The 22,880-nt window shown below is 37.4% G+C and overlaps 1 protein-coding gene and 1 long non-coding RNA gene across 4 annotated transcripts in view; one reads left to right on the forward strand and one right to left on the reverse strand.

Moving 5' to 3' along the window:
- Window positions 1–271: 271 nt before the first annotated feature.
- The window catches only part of nalf1b (NALCN channel auxiliary factor 1b), a 185,589-nt gene continuing 162,980 nt past the window's right edge, over window positions 272–22,880 (forward strand). The window contains exon 1 of the mRNA XM_065292932.1: window positions 272–2,124. Coding sequence (XP_065149004.1) covers window positions 1,456–2,124 — 669 coding nt within the window. The 5' untranslated portion in view covers window positions 272–1,455. The remainder of the gene's footprint in view (window positions 2,125–22,880) is intronic.
- LOC135782566 (uncharacterized) lies at window positions 9,008–12,481 on the reverse strand. Of its 3 annotated transcripts, none has more exons than XR_012335123.1 (4): window positions 12,179–12,481; window positions 10,577–10,633; window positions 10,025–10,435; window positions 9,008–9,865 (listed from the first exon to the last, which is right to left on the reverse strand). It is a non-coding gene; the product is annotated as an uncharacterized lncRNA (long non-coding RNA). The 3 variants fall into 3 exon arrangements; XR_010545435.2 differs by lacking the exon at window positions 12,179–12,481 and having other exon boundaries at window positions 10,025–10,086; window positions 10,374–10,435; window positions 10,577–10,835; XR_012335122.1 differs by lacking the exon at window positions 12,179–12,481 and having other exon boundaries at window positions 10,577–10,835.

Consider the following 22,880-nt stretch of genomic DNA (forward strand, 5'->3'; position numbering starts at 1 on the left):
TGTTGTCTGTTGCTCTCAACAGAACATGGGGGTTTAAAGGGACAATTTATATTAAGGACAGTGTTCTTGGTAGGACTCCAAGCAATTCAACCTGACAGTGATTTGCCCACTGTAACGATGGAAATTTAAAAAGCTCTCATTCAGATGCCAACCTCGCCTCCCTGTCACGTTACACACACCAACAGAGAAAGAAGGACAAACGCTAAACGTATGTTGATTGCGCACTGCGCGTACACTTTGTTTGCTTTGAAACGCCGATAACATTATCGTGCGCACAAGGTTAGTCTGTTAGAGGGCAAATATACAGTATGTCTCTCTCATTCTCCACTCCCGGTCTTTTGCACACACACATACGCATGCACTCACTCACACAAACGCCTCACGTTTCCGCGCTTGCTTTCCAACGTGCCGCTTTGACGCCCAGATGTCTCCTGTGCCCGGCTCCTTACACACATGTTACACGGTGCATACTAATAAACTTCAGCTTGAACGGGAAAAACGAGATGAACGAAACATAGAAATGTCATTTCATATCTCTTTCACACGTTGAGTCTGCTCCACTCAACACGTTGACATCTTTTCCTTTTGCCTTTGCGCAGTTGAAGGGCATTACGCATTGCATGGCACCTCAAAAATGATGTTTATTAACGACATTACGGACATCTTTTAATCAGTTTATTTCGTTTGGAGCTTGAAATGAAAGGATCGTGCGTCGTCAGGTCTAACATCGACGTTTGTAAGGACTTTAAGGGGGCGAATGGATCATAAGTGGACTAGGAGGTAAAAGGGAAAGGACGAAAAGATGACTGGCTTTTAAATGCGCAATTATATGTCACAGAAAAACACACAGGTCTGAGACGGGCATCTTTTTTATTCGCCAAATGTGCGTTATGAATTATCTCTCGTATTGAAATGTCCATTTTATTGTCATAAACGAACGGGCGCGCGTGTCTGTGCGTATCCATAGACTAGATCTGTGTTACTGCGCCAGGATGGAGATGACGCAAATGACCCAGCTCCCCAAAAAGTGTTTCAAGACAAACATGGCGGCAACTTAACACAGGACCTAAGACGATGATGATGATGATGAGTCTCGCTCAGAACAGAGAAGATCGAAGGCAATCCCCCCAGAAACGGAAAGAGCAGCTCGTTCAGGATCTCGCCTTCCCTTAAGGAGACGCAGGGACACAGGCAGGTTTGGGAACAGCAGCTGCTGCTCTCCGAGGGTCTATGGGGAGAGGAGGCAAGAGAGGAGGCATGTTGTCACACAGAAGTCGCTTTTTCTCCGGGGAGCTACGCGGAATAACGGCGATATGACCGCGCGTGGCTTCATCTAGCCGATCGACTCGGATACAGCAGCTGTTTAAACGGGAAAATTTGACATTTCAAGTCAATGCATTTTGTGGCAGAGGAGCCGTCGCGGTGGAGTCGGCCAGTGCTGCTCTTTGCTGAAATATGACCAGGGGTGTTTGGACGTGTCGGCAGCAAGATGACGGCTTAAAAATCTGGTTTGCACCCCGGGAGGACGAAAAGCCATTATTCACCGATTCAGAAAGGGCCCAGAGATGGCGACTGTCCTTAGCCTCTCTTTTGTTTATCACCGTTTTGCTCTCTGATCATCTGTGGTTCTGCGCCGAGGCGAAATTGACGAGGACTCGAGACAAGTTCGCCGCCATGGACGCGGTGGAGCACACGAACCATATACATTCACCCAGCCATCAGCCCGTCACAGAGCAGAGTCTTATTTTTATAGGCAATTCTACCAAACCTCTGCGGAGACTTGAAACTTGTCATCCCGACAGCCTCTCCAAAAACTGCTTGACTTTCGCCGACGCGCACGACGTGTGCTCGGGCCTTTCCGAGTGGAACCTGAGCGATTTCTATCTTTCTTTTTGTAATTCCTACTCTCTTTTGGATTTGTTTTACGGGTTTACGAGTCCGGACAATTTGACCTGTAGCTTGGACGTGGCTGCTGGCGGTAACATATCGGGATGCAGCCGATGCGTTCAGGCTTACCAACTCTACGACCGACGAGCTCAGGAGACATATCGAGAGTTTGAGATTATGGTTCAGAAATATGAAACGGATGTATATTCGGTGCGGACATGCATGGAAGAGTGCACGGTAGGAACATGATACCTTTTCATCTGCATCTGGCCGGGTCATTTTCTATTTTTATAAACCGCCACGGTGAATAAACATTGGCCTTTCATATTTAATGTATGCAAAACCGGTACATGTGTTCGCCCGGGATCTGCCGTTTTGTCATCTGCGCGCGAGAGCGCGGATGTGGGGACACGGTGCGCGCGCACTTGTGGATCTAAAAGAAAGGTGAAGGCAGATTTTTTTTGCGGGCTTTAATAAACAAGTTTGGGTTGGATAGAAGAAAACGTGTAACGAAATATGACCGCGTTAAGCGCCCATCCCGCCATTAAAACGTTATGCAAATGTAGGCTACTATAACGCAGCTGTGCTCATGCATGATACATGACAGCAGTAATCTAGAGAGTCGTGTCTAGATGACAATATTGTGATTCCAGGTGTATAGCTGCTCTCATTGTCAGTAATTATATCTGTAGGCCTACGATTCTAGGTGTCCTATCTGCAAGGGAACAACACAAAGATTGCGTATCTGTATGTATGTGTGTAAGAGAGAGAGAGAGAGAGAGAGAGAGAGAGAGAGAGAGAGAGAGAGAGAGAGAGAGAGAGAGAGAGATGGCGCAGTGCTTTATGGAATTTCAATAACGGTAATAGCGCAGTAGTGATTGTCCTGTGTAATCCTCGGGAGGAAAGCTATTTTATTCCCGCCTTTGTTTAGGTGTTTTCCTCTTCAATCATAGCGCTGAGTACCATTGCTTTTGCACATACATGAAGTAGGACTGCACCACTATATGGCATTAGACTACTAAACAGATGCAGCAGTCATGTGAAAGGAGTACATCAGCTGTAGTCAGGGTCAAGGTTTGGAGCTCATCTTCAATGTGATGTGAAAGGGCAAAATGTCCTGCCACCTAACACGTTACACTACACAGTGTTTAACTAAGTGTGCGGCAGATTGTTGTTTCTCTCTTTTTTTTTATGGCCCCTCCCCCTCCCTCGGTCCCTCTCTTTCTGCATTTGTGTAGTTTTGTTGAGGTTCACAGAATATAGTGGGTTGTTCCCTGTCCATGGTGCTGAAATCTCTACTTAGTGCGTTTCTTTGCAGAATACAACATATATTCACACATGGCAATGCAACAAAAATCCTTTATCTTAAATTCCACTCTCTTTTACAGTAAGTAATACTTAAATAATGACACATGTTGCAGAGTCATAAGAGAAATGGGATACTTTGTTTCAACTCACATATCAGTTTTCCATTTTATTTCCTTTTATAGCACTATAAAAATACTGTGTTATTTTGACCCATGGTTGGATTAAAAAAGGACACACCAAACTGTTAGTTTAAATAAACCTAGAAAAAAAATGACCCCATCATGGACTAAAACATCCCAACAAATGTTAAATTATAACCCTATAGTTATGTTTGTCCCTTTTATACACAACCATGTTTTGAAAATTACCCACTATTTTTAAGAGTGTCTATGGAGCACAGCATGACTTCAAGGTCATAGGTTGGATTCCAGAAAATGCATGGAAAGATAAAATCACTTTGTTTAAAGGCACCTGCCAAATGCATGAAATGCCAATATTTTTTTAAAATTTCCATTTATAAAGTGAACCAAAAACAGTAAGCATCAGTAAGGAATTGGTCATGTTCTGTATGACTGTAGCCACTCACATCATTAGATTGTTTAGACACTCCTTGAATAAACTCTTCCAAATTTAAGTGCCCAAAGTTTAAAATCCAAGCTTGTTAAGAATGTCAGTTAAATAGCATGTATTTGGAAGAAATTGATTTGTAATCTTCTATCTGTGTAAATGTCTGTGTATGCGTTAGTGAAATGAAGTTCAGCAAAGTATGTGCAAAGCAAACAAGATATGAGAGAGATTTGTGTCTTGTTACCTCGCCCTAGCCTCAAACAGCGTCCCCGCAGATCGCCCATAGTCCACTGATCGTTCTTATCCATATTGCACACAAAATTGGCAAGCACTTTCTTAAATCTGATTGGCTTCATGCAATCTCCAGAAACAAGGTTACGATTCAAAGGTTAAGAAGGCTAACTTTACAGTGAACAGTGTGAACAGGTTGAGACAGTGAACACTTTTAAAGTAATGACACGCGACTGGAACTCCCAAAGGAAACCTGAAATCTAGGAACATACCTGTGTCTGTAAAATAAATACTTATTTTTTCAATTGTTCTTTACTATCTTATTTTTACACGGCACTCTAAAATGCTTGATTCTGATGGGCCAGTCGCGACATTCCAATGTACAGAATGTTATTCCGAGATAACAACCACCTGAAACTAATATCACATGGTAACCAGGATGCTGCAAATCAATTTGAGAGGTACTGTTTAATATTACACAAAAGTTGAATATGAATATGTCTTTTAATAACAAATATGAGATTATATTTAAATTAAATAGTTTGTTTGTGATATTTAAACGTCTCGTCTTATCTTAAAACCAAAAGGAAACAGGTTGCGGAAGGTCTGCATTCGTTAAAAATTTGCAAATAAAATATTTCAAATCAGTATTAATGATCCTCACACTCTAAAAATTGCTGGGTTAATTTTGACACATATTGGGTAAATATTGGACAGAACACACCTGGGTTAAAATTGGGTCATTTTTAACCCATCATGCATTCTGTCAAATTAAATATTATATTTATATACCCATCATGGGTCAAAAATAACCCAGCCATTTTTAGCTAAGAGGTTAACAGCCTTGTAATAAGTGGGATAATACATGGCAGCCGGATGTTTTGTGTGATACAGGACCTGATCACACGTTTAAGGCTAATTCCTGCGATTACAACCTGCTGCCTATACATTATCCCTTACTTGTAACATTTTACTGTCAGTAACAAATAAAACTGCTGTTGATTATTTTCAACCTGATCTCAAAGAAAATGACATGTAAAATAATCAACATGATCTCACGGACTTGCTTTTCCGTGGTATTCTCACGGATTGGTTACTCAACTGTTCTGTCCTATTTTCTTACCATTGTCGCTTCGGTTTAGGGTTAGATTTACATAAAATGACATCCCTACCCAAACCCAACTCAAACCCCAACGCCAGGGGACAATTGTTACAGTTTAGAAAATATAAAACAAACATAAGAATTTTTTTTTTATGAACCAATAGTTAAAGTGACATACTAATGCAAACACCAAATCTAAATAGGAAAAAGCAGTTAAGTGACCAATCAGTGGGAATGCAATGGAAAAATTTGGAGATCCGTGAGAATGCCACATGAAAAATGCCATAAAATTCTGTGACTATCCCATGGAACTTTTTGTGAGATCATGTTGATTATTTTACATGTTATTTTCTGTCCTAGTGGTTGGTTCTGGCCCAGAAAAAAATTGTTGACCAGAATTTATACCATATGTCTGGCAACGCAAGACTCTTCCCAGGAGGACTTACTGGAGGGATGCTTGTTCATCCAAGGATTTTTGTCGGTTAGAATAAATTTGATTGAGTGATGTTGACTGACAGCTGCCGATGGATACGAATGGCCCCAGGTGTCCTCTTTGGAAGATGAACAGGTTTTTTTTAAAGGGGCAGTCCTGGGCTAGCTGTAGAAGAAACGCACCTTTTTAGTTACCTTTAACTATTGGCGCTCATAACCAAACATCATGAAATCAAGAATCCTTACACTGTTTATTAAGGAAACATTAGTAATTGAAATATTAAATACTTGTGCATTTTATATTCAAATTATTGGTCCACAGAGAAAGACTGGAATTACCATAATAATATCTTATTGTTTTCTACACGTGTTCAAATGGTTTTGCATTGCAATACAATATGTGTTTAAAGCAAAACTCATCTTTTTCTGTCTGTCTTCTATTCATCACCTAATCAGCGAGGGAAAAGCAAGCTGTTGATTACGTTGGAGCAATCAGTGTCCACCTGAAGACATAAAAATCTCAATATACTGTAGGGGAACTCGCAGTCTTTGAACACAATCTAAATTGCAAATCCGTTCTTATGTCCGCCTGACCTTTGCATAAGCACAGCACTTTGTCTTGAATTGTGGAATGTCAATTTAATGACCCCTACACTTCTTGCACTGAAATTATGTTTGGGAGAAAACAATCATATCTCGCTTTGTCTCTTTTCTCTCCTTTCTAAAAGCATCTTTTTGGCTTCTTCTCTCTCTCTCTCTCTCTCTCTCTCTCTCTCTCCGCGTGTTTGCTCTTCCTCTCACCTCCAGTGGCCCGTGCATTGTTGCACACAAGTGGGGAGATAATGATATTTTTGGCGAAAGGCTACCCACTTGACAGTACGACAGTGTGTTTTTGTAAGGGTGCTTTATTCACTGACTAAGCCACGGTGACTGCATAAAAAGCAGAACCTAGCCCTCTGCGTCCACTTTCTTGGGACATTAAATATGAATGGGACTAAAGAGTCATAGTCCGCCGGATGTCTGTTTGCAGGAAAAATTAATGAGACGGAAAGATGGCAGTTTCCAACACGCTGCCCCATGTACGTATCCAGTAACGGTAGTTTTGGTATTTTTTTTAGCGATAAACATCCGCCCCGTGGGGATCCCTTAGACTGATGCAAGGATGTTTTAGAAAGGCAAACCAACCTGGATTTTTAGACCAGACAGCATTATGTACACGTGCACGAACACATTTGTTCTCCAAATTAAACACATGAGTAATTTATGCGCAGTCATGAGAAAGGTTCTTTGTACATGCACGTACCAGACTGTAAATATTGCTTAAGCTTAACCACCTACCCACACAAAAACCTATCTTAGCCTACTTTCAAACAAAAACATTATTTTTGCATAAATTAGAAAAGTTACTTGTTTATTTAGTAATAAATCATCTACTAACCTGTCTGGAGGCTGGAAACAGGGCAATGCTTTGGTAACACATTTTTTGGGGAAAGCTAAAGGCTATTTGTCACTGCATATTAAACTAGTATTTTTACATCCATAAAAATATCACCTTTTCTATTGAATCAATATATAAATGTGCATTCATCTTTGCCATGTTATATTCATTTAGTTGAGTAGTGGTATCCACTGAGTAAAAAATAAACATTAATGGCATTAATCAAAACACTTACGTTGACATATTAAGTATACTGTCATTGCTACGGTTATACTTGGGACGTCGTCGCTGAACTTTTTTGACAGCGATCAACTGTAAAATGTTTGGTCCTGCTCTATTTTCATTGGCTTTGCATAAAATAAAAGTTTTCATAAGATCCCCTGGGGTCAATGTGTTAGCACGAGAGAAGCTTGATGCTGTCGGGAGAATAAGCAACCGGCATTTTCCATCACCCAAGTGTCTCTCACATAAATTATTATATGTTGATGGCTCTCATTTCTTTCCCGTCACAGAAAACCACCACAGGTTTAGCAATGCCATTAAAGTATTATTTGATTTTTGTTTGTTTGTTGATCATGAAGTAAAAGATGAGGATTATGTGTGTTTTCAACGCGTCACCATTGTTTGTTTACAATGTGTGGAATGGTGCGCTGTTATTTGTTGAGCGGATTTATTGCATTCTGTAGAAAAGGAGGAGTGCCGTTTATTGCGTTTTGGGAAAAAAGGGAGAAAAGATGACAGAATAACATGACGGATATTGTATTGTATGTAAGAAATTTATATCAATGAATCATAAAATGGCCCTGATATGTCACTAGACATTTAGAAATCATTTTCATTTCAAATACTTATATCACTGACAACAGTAGTCTGGCCAGGATATTGTCATTTTAAAAATGGAGTTGCAGCCCTCAACTGATGTTTATGTTGTCATTTTGTTTTTTTGGCCACCAGTTGTGTGATTGCAGTACCAGTTTTAGCCACAAGTTTTGTGATTGCAATAACAGTCTTGGCCACAATCCTACATACTGTTCCTTTAAGAGTTTACTTTTAAATACTGACCAGATACAATACTGATTTTGGCAGTAACTCGTTTTTTTCAAGAGCAGGAAAATAAGTCTAGTTTTAAACAAAAAATATACAAAGTGAATCTGTGCACAAAACAAGCAAAACAATCTACCAATGGGGTAAGAAAAAAATCTTAAACTTTTTTCTTAAACACTTAATTTATGAAAAATTTGCTTACCCCATTGGCAGATTTTTTTTGCTTGTTTTATGCACAAATTCACTTAAATTTAATATTTTTTGTCTATAAACTAGCCTTATTTTCTTAGGTCATTTTGCTCATAAAGAAAATGCATCTTGATTTAAAAATGTTTGGATATATGTACTGAAAACCAGACAAAAATATTGAGTAAGCAAGCCATTTTTTGCAGCGTACAAAGTGTCATTTGATTGTTTTTTAGTCTAGCACCCTCAATTGTGCATTAGATGCAACTTGTACTTGCCAAGTACAGTATATAAAATATCAGCTCTTATGTTTTTAGCCTCCAGCTTGTTCTCACTTCCCAGTAGAAAAATGCATATTTGGTCTCACTCAGTATTTACTCACGCTGGGGGCACAGTGAGGAAATTCAAAACACACGGCTGAAAAAGTAAAGCATATTCAACAACAATCCACCAGTCTATCCACAATCTATAGACGGTTTCAGCAGTAACAACATAAACAAGCGGCTGTCACGGTCCGCACATAACTTCTGGTAAACTCCGCTAAGAACAAAAAACAACAAAGTTCTTTAAACGTAATTTATTTATAGAACAAGCAAAAAAACCAACAACACATAGATTACCTAGGAAACCAAAACATTTGTTATTTTCGATGAGGCATTTGTTCAAGAGATCAGTTTAGCAACTAGTTAGACCATTAAAAAAAACGAAACCGGAAGTAAAGTTCGGATCCAGACGTGTATCACATGCGTCCGATGAAACCGTCTATACTGGACACCTATAAGGGATAATGTAAATGTAAAGGCACACTGTTAACGATTTCCCTGTATTTTTACAGTACGGTACTGGCAGCACGGTTGCCAGTAAGTTACTGTATTTTGGGTTTACAGTACTGTACTGTAATACCATTTTACAGTACACAAACTAGTACTGTATAGTTACAAAGCAGTACTGTACTGTAATTTTACAATATTTTATTACAGTAGTCTATTTTTACAGTAATTTACTGTAATGTCTATATTGACCCATAAATACTATTTATTACTTATTACAGTTAATACAATAATATTATATAAAATAGATAGAGATTTAGGTTTAAATCTATAGTTATTAATATGGTAAAAATGCTATCCTTGACATGACATAATGAATTAAAAGGCAATCCAAGCAATGTTTGTATCAAAATTTTATTTAAAAAAACATTTAATTGAAACAAAACATTTAAAACAAGATTTTAAACAATAATAAACATATAATCAAGTAACATAAAATAAAATCAACAAGTATAAACAAGTTTGGAGACCCCTGCTGTAACATATTTAACTCTGGCAAATAGAACACTGTTCCCTAGTTTGAAGTTTTCAGTTTAAAGTCCATCATCGACTAAAAGGTAACATTTCACTGTGGTAAAAAGAACACTGGCCCATAGTTTTAAATATTCTACTTGAATTTCATTTAACACTAAAAATAAATGCATTAAACTGTGGCAGACAGACCACAGTGGCCTTTACTTTGAAGTCGTCCATTCGAACTCAATCAGGGACTGCATGAAGCTGTTCACATGGGGGTTAATGGCCACAGCTTTTCTCTGCACCAAGTTCCTTGTCTTTTTGCTTGCTCCTTGTCTGGATGTGCACTTTTTCCCATCTTTGGAATTAATTCTATCCAGAAACCTGTTAGAAATATCATATACATTAAGTCAACAAATATAAGATAGAAAAAGATTCTTTAAAAATTTAACTCAGCCTTGAATTTACCCCTATTCTGAAACCTTTTGCTCTTATTCTACTGTTCCACACCTAATTACATTAAAATACAGAAGATTCACTTACCGCTGAACAAACTCTTTCCTCAATGGACAGCATCCACCTGGATCATGTCATGATTGAATGTCCTGAACAGAAAGTACAATTGTTACTGATTTGGACACAACTTTTTATTCTGAAAACAAAATCTTTTGTCAATAAAGTCCAGGGACACCTCTGCTAAATAAATACAATTATTAAATTAAATTTCTTATAACCAAAGTCTGAATATTTCTGTTTGTATATTTCTACATGGCAAACTAAGACAATTGTGTACATGTTGTGTATGGTCGTGTTACAGTGTTGTGTGTGGGAATTGTGAATGAGTGTATACATGGGTATTTAAAGAAACTGTAGTGGTAAAGTGCAAACTTACCGAACAATGTGCTTGGTGTGTGTCTGGTGTCACCCATTGTGCCTCCACATCTGCCTTAACTCCTGAAAAGTGCAATGACACTCATGTAAACTACAAATAAAAAGTGATCAGCACATTCCTGTGTACTTTCACATGTGACGTGAAAGTATTTAATATTGCAGTCGAAAAAATACATGACTTGTAACTGTACATCATGTACTTGCCTGGTGCCTTTAAAGATGATCCATCTTACCCAATCCAGCTTACAAGCAATGGTAAGACTGTAAAAAAGACAAATGTTACAAAATCTGTTAGCCATAGAAATAAGTAGACATTGTGAAGGAAATGGTAAAAGAAAATTTAGTAACACTTTACTATAAGAGTTTATTCCTTAACATTTGGTAATGCCTTAGCTAATATGAACTAACAATGAACAATATATTTTACAACATTAATAATATTTGATAATGTTCATTGTGCAGAGACAAAGTGATTGATTTAAAAATGTATTAAGTGTTTAAATCTTATATCATGCTATGCTAACAAATAAAACATTACTGTAAGTGTTAAGTCAGTTGTAAAACAAATATATATATATATATATATATATATATATATATATATATATATATATATATATTAGTTGTTATATTATATATTATATATAAATATCTAAATAAGTCTTTTTTAAATTATTATTCTATAACATCTTGTCTACAGAAAATCTCTGAAAATGTCTCGTTTAGTGCAGAAAATAGCGATTTATAGTGACAAGGTAAAAAGACTGTCCCTTTAATGTTTTACCCGGACGGCTGCGGTGTAACACTATTTCACGCAAAGTTTTTTAACAAGTTAGTAGCTAGCTGCTCACTTTAAAGATAAACATGATCGCCTAAATCTGAGCAATCCTGGTGATGCCAGTTTTCTACACGATGTTATAATGGACTATTTTTACATCAAGAGATGAAGGATCAGATGACAGAGACGAGAAGACAAAGGTACGTAAATGCGGAGCCCATTCTCTTTTCGTGCATTGATTTGATGTGTTTTGGAAACTTATATATACAGCGTGTAATGCATCTGAAGTGGTGGAAACAATATGCCATAAAAATGTATTGGACAACTTACTGGGCGTGTAAAACGCTTAAGAGAAGATATTCTCTGCTTTTGCTGATATAAGTTACCGTAATATAATAACAACAACAATAAGCGCGGCAATCCCTTTCGTTCATCTGATATTAAGATGAGCCCAGGTCTGAATTATATTTGGTCGAAGTTAAAGCTGCGATGAGTTCGATGCATGTATCCAGTTAAATATGAGGTTTCTTGTTTTCACTTCTGTGGAGGAGTTCGGTACTACAGTATGCTGTGTACGGCGTGTCAAGTCCTATCTGTTTACAACCACGAGTCAGCCTTACCAAACAGTCGAACTTCATACTTTTCTCTGACGCTAACTGAACGGATGAAACGCCGTCAACGACCGTTATGCTGGGACCGCAAGACCGCGCTGGCGGGTTGTCTTTGTCCATTTCGTTAAAAATAGTTTCATTGTCACCACACTTTCAACACAATATAAACTCACCAAACCGTCATAATTTAGTTAAAACAACCCTATATTCATTTAAAAAGGTGTAAAGCGAGTTAAAGCAGCGGTAGACATCTGTGTGTAACGTTTACGTTAGCTTACTTTCTGAGGGAGATTGAAACTTTGTTGGCGACCGTTTTTCTCTCTCATTGCACGTTTAAAACAATATTGTGACAAACTATTGACAACATTCTTAAACTAAAAATTAAGTTTTCATGAAACAGAAATATTTCAAACTTACCGAACTGCCAGAAATCAATCGTCCTCCTTCAGCTGCAGCCAAGAGTTGTGCTCTCCCTCTGTCTGTGTGATTTGACGTTGGCGCACTTTCACTGATTATTGCAAGTACACCTGGCACATTACAGCAATGGCTACAGCAAGGTTACATCAAGACCAAAATATACTGTAAAATTTTCCCGCTCAAACAAATTTACCCAGAATGCATTATGAACTGCAGTACTGTACTGTAATGTACACATACAGTATAGTACTGTGGATTTTTACAGTACAGTGCTGCTAAATCTACAGCGACATCTAACAGTGCAGTTTATGCAAAAATAAACCCCAAATGTGTGATCACTATTTTGCGAAAACAACCGGCTGCCTTTACATTATTGCGCTTATTACGTAAGGTAAGGAACATTAAATATTCATTTGAAATATTTGATTAGCTCTTTTTTAACGAATACAGACGTTCCATGAGGAAAACCCATTTACTTTTTGTTTTAAGGTAAAACAAGATGTTTAAATGTCACGAATTTGGTTTATTTGGGAATTTGGGAGCGGTTATTTGGGAATACCAAACCTGGAAATGTTACAACTGGCCAATCAGAATCAAGCATTCCAAGAGCAGTGTAATAAGCAGTATTATATATGGTCAATATTGCTTTACCACACCCAGCTATACCTTCACACACACACACACAATATTTATTAGACGACAAAACTGGCAAGTGTAAGGCTTTACTCTTCTCAAGTGCCCAATAATCTAGCCCCGCAGGGTTCATCGGCCTGCATCTCTGCACTAAAACCAACCACATGGTCATGAACACACAGTAACCGAACCTTTCATTTAGCCCTGTCCCTGCCAGAGCAGCAGGTAGCTCCTTAATCCTTTCCAACTAGAGCGGTCTCCAAATCGTTGAAATCAATGCTTCCTACTTGAGTACTCTTTAACCTTTGGTGAAAAGAGAGTTGGTGGAGAAGCGCGTCTTTGGCTCAGAGGCTCATATGGCACTCCGTGTCCCTGGAGTTGGCTTATCGTCCTCAGCCCTGGGGCCTTTTTGACACGACACAGAAGCTCAACAGAAAGCCAGGGGACAAAGCCAAGGATCACGATCATGTTCTACTGTCACCGCATGGGCCAGAGTTGCGCTCGCAGCCCGTAGGGCACTCATGTGATCATTGTTTTCCCCTGCCTGGAACACTTGTAAAACCACAAGCAATTACTGTCAGCATTGTGCACACATGGGTATATTTACCGATGTGTTGTGGGTTGCCATTATGAAACGAGAAAGACATGAAATGGTGGATAAGTAAAGCTGGAAGTGAGAAAGTGTCTTTTCCCCATCGCAATGAATGGTCGTAAATTGTCACATGACTAGAGTAGTAGAGCAAAAGCATTCATACCTGCTTTCAATGATCAAATGATTTGGTAGAAAATCAGACAGCATGTTGCACTGTGTGTCCAGTCCAATGATGTAATGACTATATTATATCTTACTTTATACACTGCAAAAAAATATTTTCAAGAAAAAAAAACTTACTTGTTTTCAGTAAAAATATCAAAAAATTCTTAAATTAAGATGCTTCTTCTTGATGATCAAAACGACCCAAGAAAATAAGTCTAGTTTCTAGACCAAAAATATCAAATTTAAGTAATTTTGTGCATAAAACAAGAAAAAAACCTTGTAAGCAAAAATATCTTGAACAATTTTCTTAAACACTAAATTCAAGAAAAATTAGCTTACCACATTGGCAGATTTTGTTTTGCTTGTTTTATGCACAAAATCACTTAATTTGATATTTTTGGTCTAAAAACTAGACTTATTTTCTTGGGTTGTTTTGCTCATGAAGAAAAAGCATCTTAATTTAAGAATTTTTTGATATTTTTACTGAAAACAAGACAAAAATGCCAAGATTTTTTTTTTTCGAAAATAATTTTTTTGCAGTGTATTAACTCTTTTTCCGCCAGTCATGAGTTATCGCGTCAATTAAGAGAAAATATTTGCATAAAAAAAGTGTTCCTGAAAATTTTTTATGTTACTTTGCAATACTGCTAGATGGATCCACTTACCCAATTTATGAAAAAACTGAAGCCAAAACTTTATTTACTAATTTTAAACTGTGTATGTTTTGATAATCATTCTGAATCTTATCTCTAACAAAATTTCTTCACAAAAAGGCAATTATTTTAGCTTTTTTATTGTTTGTTAGAAAGCAGAAGGTCTGTTCTTTCATTTGATATATTTGTATGTTTATATATATTTTAGAAGGAAATTTTCCTGGAAGGCATTTTGGGAAACTTTTGTGAAAAAAAATGCTGGTGGGCAACTTTTCAAAAAAATGGCTGGCGGGGAATGAGTTAAGTCACTAAATTTTATAATTTGCATTAACACATCATCAATATAATAAAATAAGCTTAAAAACTTTATAACCTTTTATTTTCAACCATTTAAATTCCTCATCTGTCTATTCTTTGACCAAATATAATAATATTCAGGTGCAAGGGCTTTTTGGTATTTCTCGTGGCATTTTGTGCAAAAGATTTTAAATATTATGAAAATAGTTTTTAGACAAAATGTTTTGATATTTCAACACAATCTCATGGCAATTTGTACGTATTTTATTTGTACGTAGGCGAGTAATTTTTATGAATTCGTACAACCAAATTCGTAAGATTTTGTGTGATTTACTTTCGCCCCTCTGGTGTTGGGTTTAGGGGCGGGGCATCATTATTGCTTTCTTTCTAATAAACACATATTTTTATACGATTTACTTTGTACACATTCATATGAATTAACCAACTCGTAAAATATGTATGAATTCCTGTGAGATCAGGTTACATTTTTGGCTCTAAAACACAACATAACAAGTATAATTTAAAGGAACAGTGTGGATTTTTTAGCGGTGAGATTGCGTATTGCAACCAACCTCAATTTCGAAATGCAAAGAGAAGCTACGGTTGCTGCCACGGGACAACATGTCAAAGTCTGAGACAACGTATGGACGAAACAGTTTGTCCGTTTAGGGCTACTGTAGAAACATGATGGCGACTTCCATGTAAGGATAGGTAGATAAACACAGCTCATTCTAAGGTAATAAAATCAATATGGCTCATTATGTAAGGTTTTTATACACCACTGATAAAATAGTTATGTATATTAAATTGCTTTTCTGTCAAAAGATCCTTCAAAAAGTTACACAGTGCACCTTTAAATGATCACTGCTCATTTAATGTTTATAGTGTACTATGTACATACATGTTATTGTGTGTGGGTAGTTAAACATTAGCCAGTTAGTATGTTTTTAGTGCAGGTACATAAAGAGTCTAATACTAAGTGGGACCCTAAACTAAAAAAATTCTAGGTGCAGGTTACATTATGCAAACAGGAATATTTTCTCATCTCACATCATGTACTGTTTGAACTATGATTGGCTGAAGATTACGCAACACTACAGACATAACACATATCACACTCACAGACACACACTTTTCCCCCACACACGCATTAAAGTAAACAGGCAGTAATTGTGTATCTCTGGAGTGCTGTTTCCTGCAGGTCCAGACCTGGCCTTCTCTTCCGGCCTAATTCAATTTGCAACCTCCTCATTCTCTCTGCTGTAGTTGGTCTCTTCCTCCAGCACCAACTCCCCCCGCCTCTCTCTCTCTCTCGCTCGCTCGCTCACCCTTACGGTCTGTGAGGTTACATCACTTATCTCCTTCTGTAGCCAAAGTCTTCTTTTGTACCCGCTCTAGCAGCAGAGAAGTGATTTTCTCTCAGACCTTCACTTTCTAAAACACATCTCTTACTATCCGTATGTTGGAATCGCTTTATATTTCTGCAGGCCCAGTCAGAATTTCAGGGTTCCCTCAGGACTGACTCTAGAACATGGCAGTTAAGACAGGTGTTTCTTCTGTCTGTCTTCCAGTATAAGTATGTGTGCTGGGGGATTCATACCCTGACAGCTAGTTGTTTTACTGAACTAATCCTACCTTCGGGCTACTGTAACAGTATTGGAGGACATCTCTAAAATCTAGAAATCTGCTTTATTATCATGGAATTAGTTCAGGTTCTTATGTTAGCATTATTCAAAATCAGACGAAAAGAGATGTAATCGCACAGAGCTAGCTGCTACGCTAGTGTAAAAAATTATTCATATTTTTATGTAATTCAGCAAAATTACTGTATTACAGTAAAAATAATATAAGAATAATTTACGGTGACCATACGTGCCATTCTTCCCGGACTCGTCCTGGCCAGGATTTCGAGTGCGTCTTCCGGAGGTCGTATTTGTCGACCGCATACATCATAGAGGATTATTATTATTTTTACAGAAAAGCAACCGTTACATTTTACATGATGCTTATTTATAGCCTTTCATGCAAAATGTGAACCGAGGGTCATAAATCCTGATTTTTATTGTTTTATTGTTCTGTGGGTTAATAATTAAAACTGGCTGTGAAGATTTCATAATGTTCATTTGTAAACCATGGGTTACTGTGCTTATTTACTGTTCATATTAATGAGGTCAATAACATTGATCAGTCAAGCTAGTGACAGGAACAGGGCTTGTTTGTCCATCTGTAGCCACGTCAATAAGTGGTTACATTTTAAGCCCTAAACATAAAAAAAATCTAAATGGTCTTTACAAACTCTAGTTCATGCATTTCTTTCTAAATCAAACACAGCTTTCAAAAGTACTGAACAAAGATCATGAATATGTAATGAGGTAAGCATTGAAGTGGTTTATAGTTGGTTGTCTGTTGCTGAACAAGATTACCGTTTTTCAATATTTTACTATGTTCTTACCTCAACTTAGACAAATTAATACATACCTATCTTTATTCAATGCGTGCACTTAATCTTTGTACAGCGCGTCATGAATATGTTAGCATTTAGCCTAGCCCCATTTATTTCTTAGGATCCAAACAGGGATGAATTTAGAAGCCACCAAACACTTCCATGTTTTCCCTATTTAAAGACTGTTACATGAGTAGTTACACGAGTAAGTATGGTGACACAAAATAAAACATGCAGATTTTTTAAGCAAATAAAAAATAAGAACTATATTGTATGGCAGAAGAGCACTTAGTATGCAGCACTTCGACCTCGAGCGCAGTAATATTTATGAAGGGTTTGAGCGAGAGGGGGAGACGTCAGGAGTGATGATGTTACTGTGCGCCGAGGCCAAAGAAAACATGGAAGTGAATATCTGATATCTGATGTTTAGATATCTAAAAGTCTCAGATAGATTTTATTTTTGACTTTGTGTGTGCCAAATCAGTTAGTTTTACCAGTGATTTAAAAGTATGGATGCTGTGATTTTGTTTTTTAACGTTCACATTTTTTTTTCTCAAAATTGACTTTGCCAACTTCATCAACTTCAAACAGGTGTCACTTTTTTGTCAGATTCCAACAAATCATACGTTTGTCAAATTATAAATAACTCATTTTTGAAAATTAGCTCATTCTGTCTGCACAGGACACATTTTAAATTTCTAGTCTCTCTAGTCATAAAAACAAGCATGTGGTGTGAAAACACGCAGTGTCTAAAGAGATCCAGGGATAAACCTTAAGGTAATCCAAAGCTCAAGAACATACAGTAGCAATTTTTGGCCCCTTTCCTTGTATTAAAACCTTCCCACCTTAGAATCATGGTTTGATCAGCTCATAAGTAAATGATATACATTATAATTTACAATATAAATAAAGACATAAATAATGTTATAACGTTAATGTTAGTGGTAATTCAGGCAGGGCTAAGGATTTTTTATTGGGTTAGTCGTAGGGATGCACCGATACCACTTTTTGGAATACGAGTACGAGTACTTGCATTTCAGTACTTGCCGTTACTGATACTGAGTACTTAATAAAAAAACATGATTTAAATTTACAGGTAACAGCTTTAATCATATAATTTAACAAAAAAACAAAGGAGTAGTTTTCCAGTTTGTTGTAAACTCTGCCTCATTGGACAACACGAGGCATTAACTCCTTACACGCCGCTCAAACATAGATATTTCAAACCGGTGGTATCGATTCCAGGTATCGGGGGACTTTTAACGAGTACTAGCACTTTAGAAAATGTGGTATCGAGGCCGATACCAGTATCGGTATCGGTGCATCCCTAGTTAGTCGGTTTAAATTTTTTTTACCTTGCCAATATTTTCACTGGCCTGTGAGGTGGTTCTCTGTCAATTGCTAGTGTATAAAGTCGGAGGGTTAAAGTGAAAGTGACCTAAAGACCAACCTACAGTATAGTAACCCATACATTGTGAATGTGACCTCTGCATTTATCCCATCCAGAGTAGTGAACACACGCACTGCAAGTCCTGAACACACACAAACACCTGGAGGCTGGAGCATTGGGCAGCTATCAATGCAGATTGAATATAACAGAAACAATGTGCACCAATAAATGCAGATAGAGCGATCATGAGAGTATAAAAGCAATTCCGATGCCATAAACCAAATGAGATGGGTGCACAGGTAGGGAAGCGCTACATGTTTGGAATTGCAAGGCATTTTTGTAACGGTACAAAATGTATTTTTACATCAAGGTACATTTTGCAGATATGTTTTACCCAACGCTATTTATAGTACAATAAATTCAAGGACAATTCTCTGAAGCAGTCGTGGGTGAAGCGCCTTGCATAGTAACTCTAGTACAAGTAGACCTAGTATGTACAGTAAATGTTAGGTTACCATGACTACATGACAAATACACACTTCGAATGCACTCTTAAAAGTAAAGGTGCTTTACGATGCTACAGAACAAGCATTTTTGGCTGAATGGTTTTATAAAAAACTTTTAAAAGGTTCTTCAGAGTAAAACATGTTCTTTAGATTGTAAAAAGGCATGAAAGAAATGATTCTTTGACTGAAGGGTTCTTCGAGGAACCAAAAATTGGACAAATGCAATTTTAAGCACCTTTATATTTAAAAGTGCATACTACTTTGAAAAACAAAATGAATTATAATAACAAATGATAGGCAATGACGTAAAGTTATCTCAGCATATCAACATTGCTGATGTATTAAGTATTTTTCCAAGTAAAACGATAAAGTAAAGAACTAAGACCTTAAATAAAAGCAGTGAGTGAATTTCTCTTTTTTCTTTCCAACTTATAACACGTTAGAAAATGTCAGGTCTGTTAGACTCTAAGGCTAATGCACATTCAGTAAACATTTACTTGACTATTCATATACACATCAATATTACGGCAAAGTACATATTAACACAGCATGTGCATACAAGTAAATGTCTTGTATGTTTGAAAGCAGCGTTTTAGTCAGACAGTATGAGAGTGAATACACTGTACTGAAATAACTGTAAAAAGACTGGATTGTTATACGTATTTTCAACTTTACACACAAAAAAAATGGTCAAAATGATCCATAGCAGTCAATGGCACAGTCACCTTTACAAATGTCGTAATGGGGTTTCCTGCAGAAAATTTGTTAGTTAAGGTGGTAGGGTTGGGCGAGTGGGCGGGGCAATAGGCGTGACAATCAAAGGGGCGGGGCGTATGCGTCATGATGAAAACAATTATATCTTATCAACAGGCACGTGAAACCTAGCTAGCAGGTTGCTCAAACAACAAAATCACCAGCTTACTTTAAATTTGCAAGAACTATAGACGAATACAATAACAGGTTTAAATAACCCCAAAACATAAGTCCACTTACAGTTCTCACTGACACGTGTTTTATCAACTGGCCATCCTCCAGACATGACGGACCACGTCTTTATCTCATTTCGGCCGTGTGGCACGCGTGCACGCTCGCAGTGTGAAGCGCGTCTGCGCTTTTCTCCGAGATGTTTTATCAACTGGCTAGTTATCCTCCAGACAGTGACGGTCCCCACCACGGCTTTCTCATTTCGGCCATGTGGCGCGTGGCCCCGCTCGCGGTGTGAAGCGAGTACGCGCTATTCTCCGAGATGCACTTGACGCCTTTTGTGCAGCGGAATTATTATTATTTTTTGGATGACCTAGATAAGGCGGTAGAGTTTCCAAGCAAAGGTGGGCCGCATGAACTGAAATGTGCTGCGGGAAACCCTGTATTTAGGTAAAAATGTGTACCTTTGAGGTACTAATACACACACTCTTTGGTACCAGAATGTACCTCTGAGGTACTAATGTGAACTCTTTACAAAGGTACAAAGCTGCAATTTTTACGGGGGTACCACCCCAGTGACAGCTAGGAATAGCTAACAGCATAGTATCAGCCTGGTGTCTTGTAGTAATTTTCATAGCATGTAATAGGGTTGTAAGATTTAATTTACTTCTGTCTATAATTTTGGGTGTTTTTCTGATTGATAATAATGAATCTGTAATCGTAGGCACAAGACTCAGGTTTCAAACTAATCAAAGTCTATAGGGACTGAGGTGGATGTTTAGCTGGAGGTGCTGTGCTGTAGGTAATTAAGAGTGGGGTGTAATGGTTATTATGAATTTGAATAAAACAGAGCAACTCATTAACGCTTTCTCCTGGGAAAGCGGTAAGTGAAAGGAACAGGATTTGTTTATATGACCCTAGGATGAAAGACTTTTCAAATTTGACTGCTAGTCACTAGTTGCGTACCTGTGAGCTTGCAAGAGACACAAATTTTGTCAGATTCACTGATGAGGTCAACTTGCACTTTTCCTCTCTCTTCATCTTTTGTGAAGGTGATGTCTAGTTTAATGAGAGCATTGTTGGTTTTTTGTTGCTCAAACAGCAGAACTGGAGGGAAACTCCACGTCATTGGAAATGGCAGCGTTGGTGTCTCTTGAGAAATCATGAGTGTCTCGTTGACAAGGCAGTGTTTTCTTCACCGCGTGTTGGAGGGGGATTATGGCTTTCGAGAGAGCTGTGTTGATTTTAAATACATTACTTTATATTTATATATTTTGATATATTAGATTTTTTACTTTAGTCTCTTATTTTTTATGTAAAATCAACGGTTTGAGGAGTATTACTTTATGACTCTAAACCCATTTTGTAAGAGGTCATGTCCCGAATATCATACGGCAAAAAAATACATTTCTCTTGCCAATAATATATTTTAAAAATGTATTTTTTTGCATAAATATATTTTAAATATATGCTAAATACAAGTACATTTTATGAAGTATAATTTTGAATTTGAAAATACATTCCTTTTTAAAATTGTTATGTTTACAGGTTCATAACATAAACAAAGTTTTTCTCGAAATACGACATAAATATATTTTCTTGGATTAAAATATATGGGAGGGCTAAAACCGTATTTTCCGGACTATAAGTCACTTCGGAGTATAGACGGTTTCAGCAGTAACAACATACACAAGCGGTTTTCGAGTAACTTCCAGTAAACTCCGCTAAGAATAAATAACAACAAAGAAATTTTAACGTAGTTATTTATATAACAAGCAAAATAAACAACACGTAGATTACATAGGAAACAAAAACATTTGTTATTTTTAACGAGGTATTTGTTCAAGAGTTCAGTTTAGCAGACCATTAAAGCAGACATATCATGCTTTTAAATCTGTCCCTTTTACATATAAATCATCTATTTGTGGTCTATATAAAGCGAAACTGCAATGCTTGGGTCTGAATTCCTCATTATTATAGCTCCACAGGCCCCCTTTCTACCCCTTTTCTGATGTGCATCTGAGAGCAACTCGTTTTGGTACTGTCTTTTTAAATGCACGTCATACCCTGCCCCCTCTCCAGGTTGCAGAGGTGACACTCGGTTAAACTCCACCCCGTTCGGCCATTTTTGTAGTTTTATAGCAGAGATACGATTATCTAGCTGCACAGAAACTTTTTATTTACTCGTTATTCACAAAATGTCAACAACGGAAGACTTATCCATCCAGCCTTAAATGTTCGCGCCAGAGTCGGAAATGGAGCGAGATGAAAATGAAGACGACGAACCTGCAGAACAACGTCTTCATATGGAGGTATCGCAATGGTGTGTTAATGCCGGCTGTCTTATTTCAGAATATTAACAATTATAAAGTTGACTATTATTCTTAGTTAATTGTAAGTTGTTGTAATATGCTATAACTTAATCCCAGGTTGATGACCACATGCAACATCCACAGGCTGCAGCCTTCGGATTGAGAAACAGCACTGCTAAACCATGACCACCGTGTACTTTACTGTTTTTAAAGTTATTTACAGCTTACCGAAGTGCTCTGCTCGTCGTCTCCAAAGATAGAAGTAATTGACCCCTCAATCAGACGAAGTCTATCGGCAAATCCTACTTTATACTGGTGGAGGTTGGTGAAATAGTTATCCTTGAAGTGCTTCGCGCAATAAAAAATGAAATTTCTGTGAAAAATAAAACTCAACCAGGCACAGGTTCAACAACCAAACATTTTGATTTACTCTCTCGTAACTTCTGCATACTTGAGCTTGGACTACAATATCGCAGCGAGAAATTGAAAATGGCGGATTGCTCGTAGTGTTGGACTGGGAGTCGATGTCCTTATTTGGCAGTTCCGCTGCAAATACTGTGATGTAATTTTATCAAAAAACGTAATAGATAATAGAAAAATCAGAACAGGTTGAAAAATATGACCAAAACAGAATATAAAAGATATCAACAAAGCACCTGAAGAGACTAATTTCAACTTTTATGTACTTCTAAACACTATAAATATACAACTAAATGCATTTAAGAGCTAAGAAAGTGGATTTAGCATGATATGTCTCCTTTAAAAAAACTGAAACCGGAAGTAAAGT

This window comes from Paramisgurnus dabryanus, chromosome 15, assembly GCF_030506205.2.
Source record: "Paramisgurnus dabryanus chromosome 15, PD_genome_1.1, whole genome shotgun sequence".
In the NCBI taxonomy this organism is placed as follows: Eukaryota; Metazoa; Chordata; class Actinopteri; order Cypriniformes; family Cobitidae; genus Paramisgurnus; species Paramisgurnus dabryanus.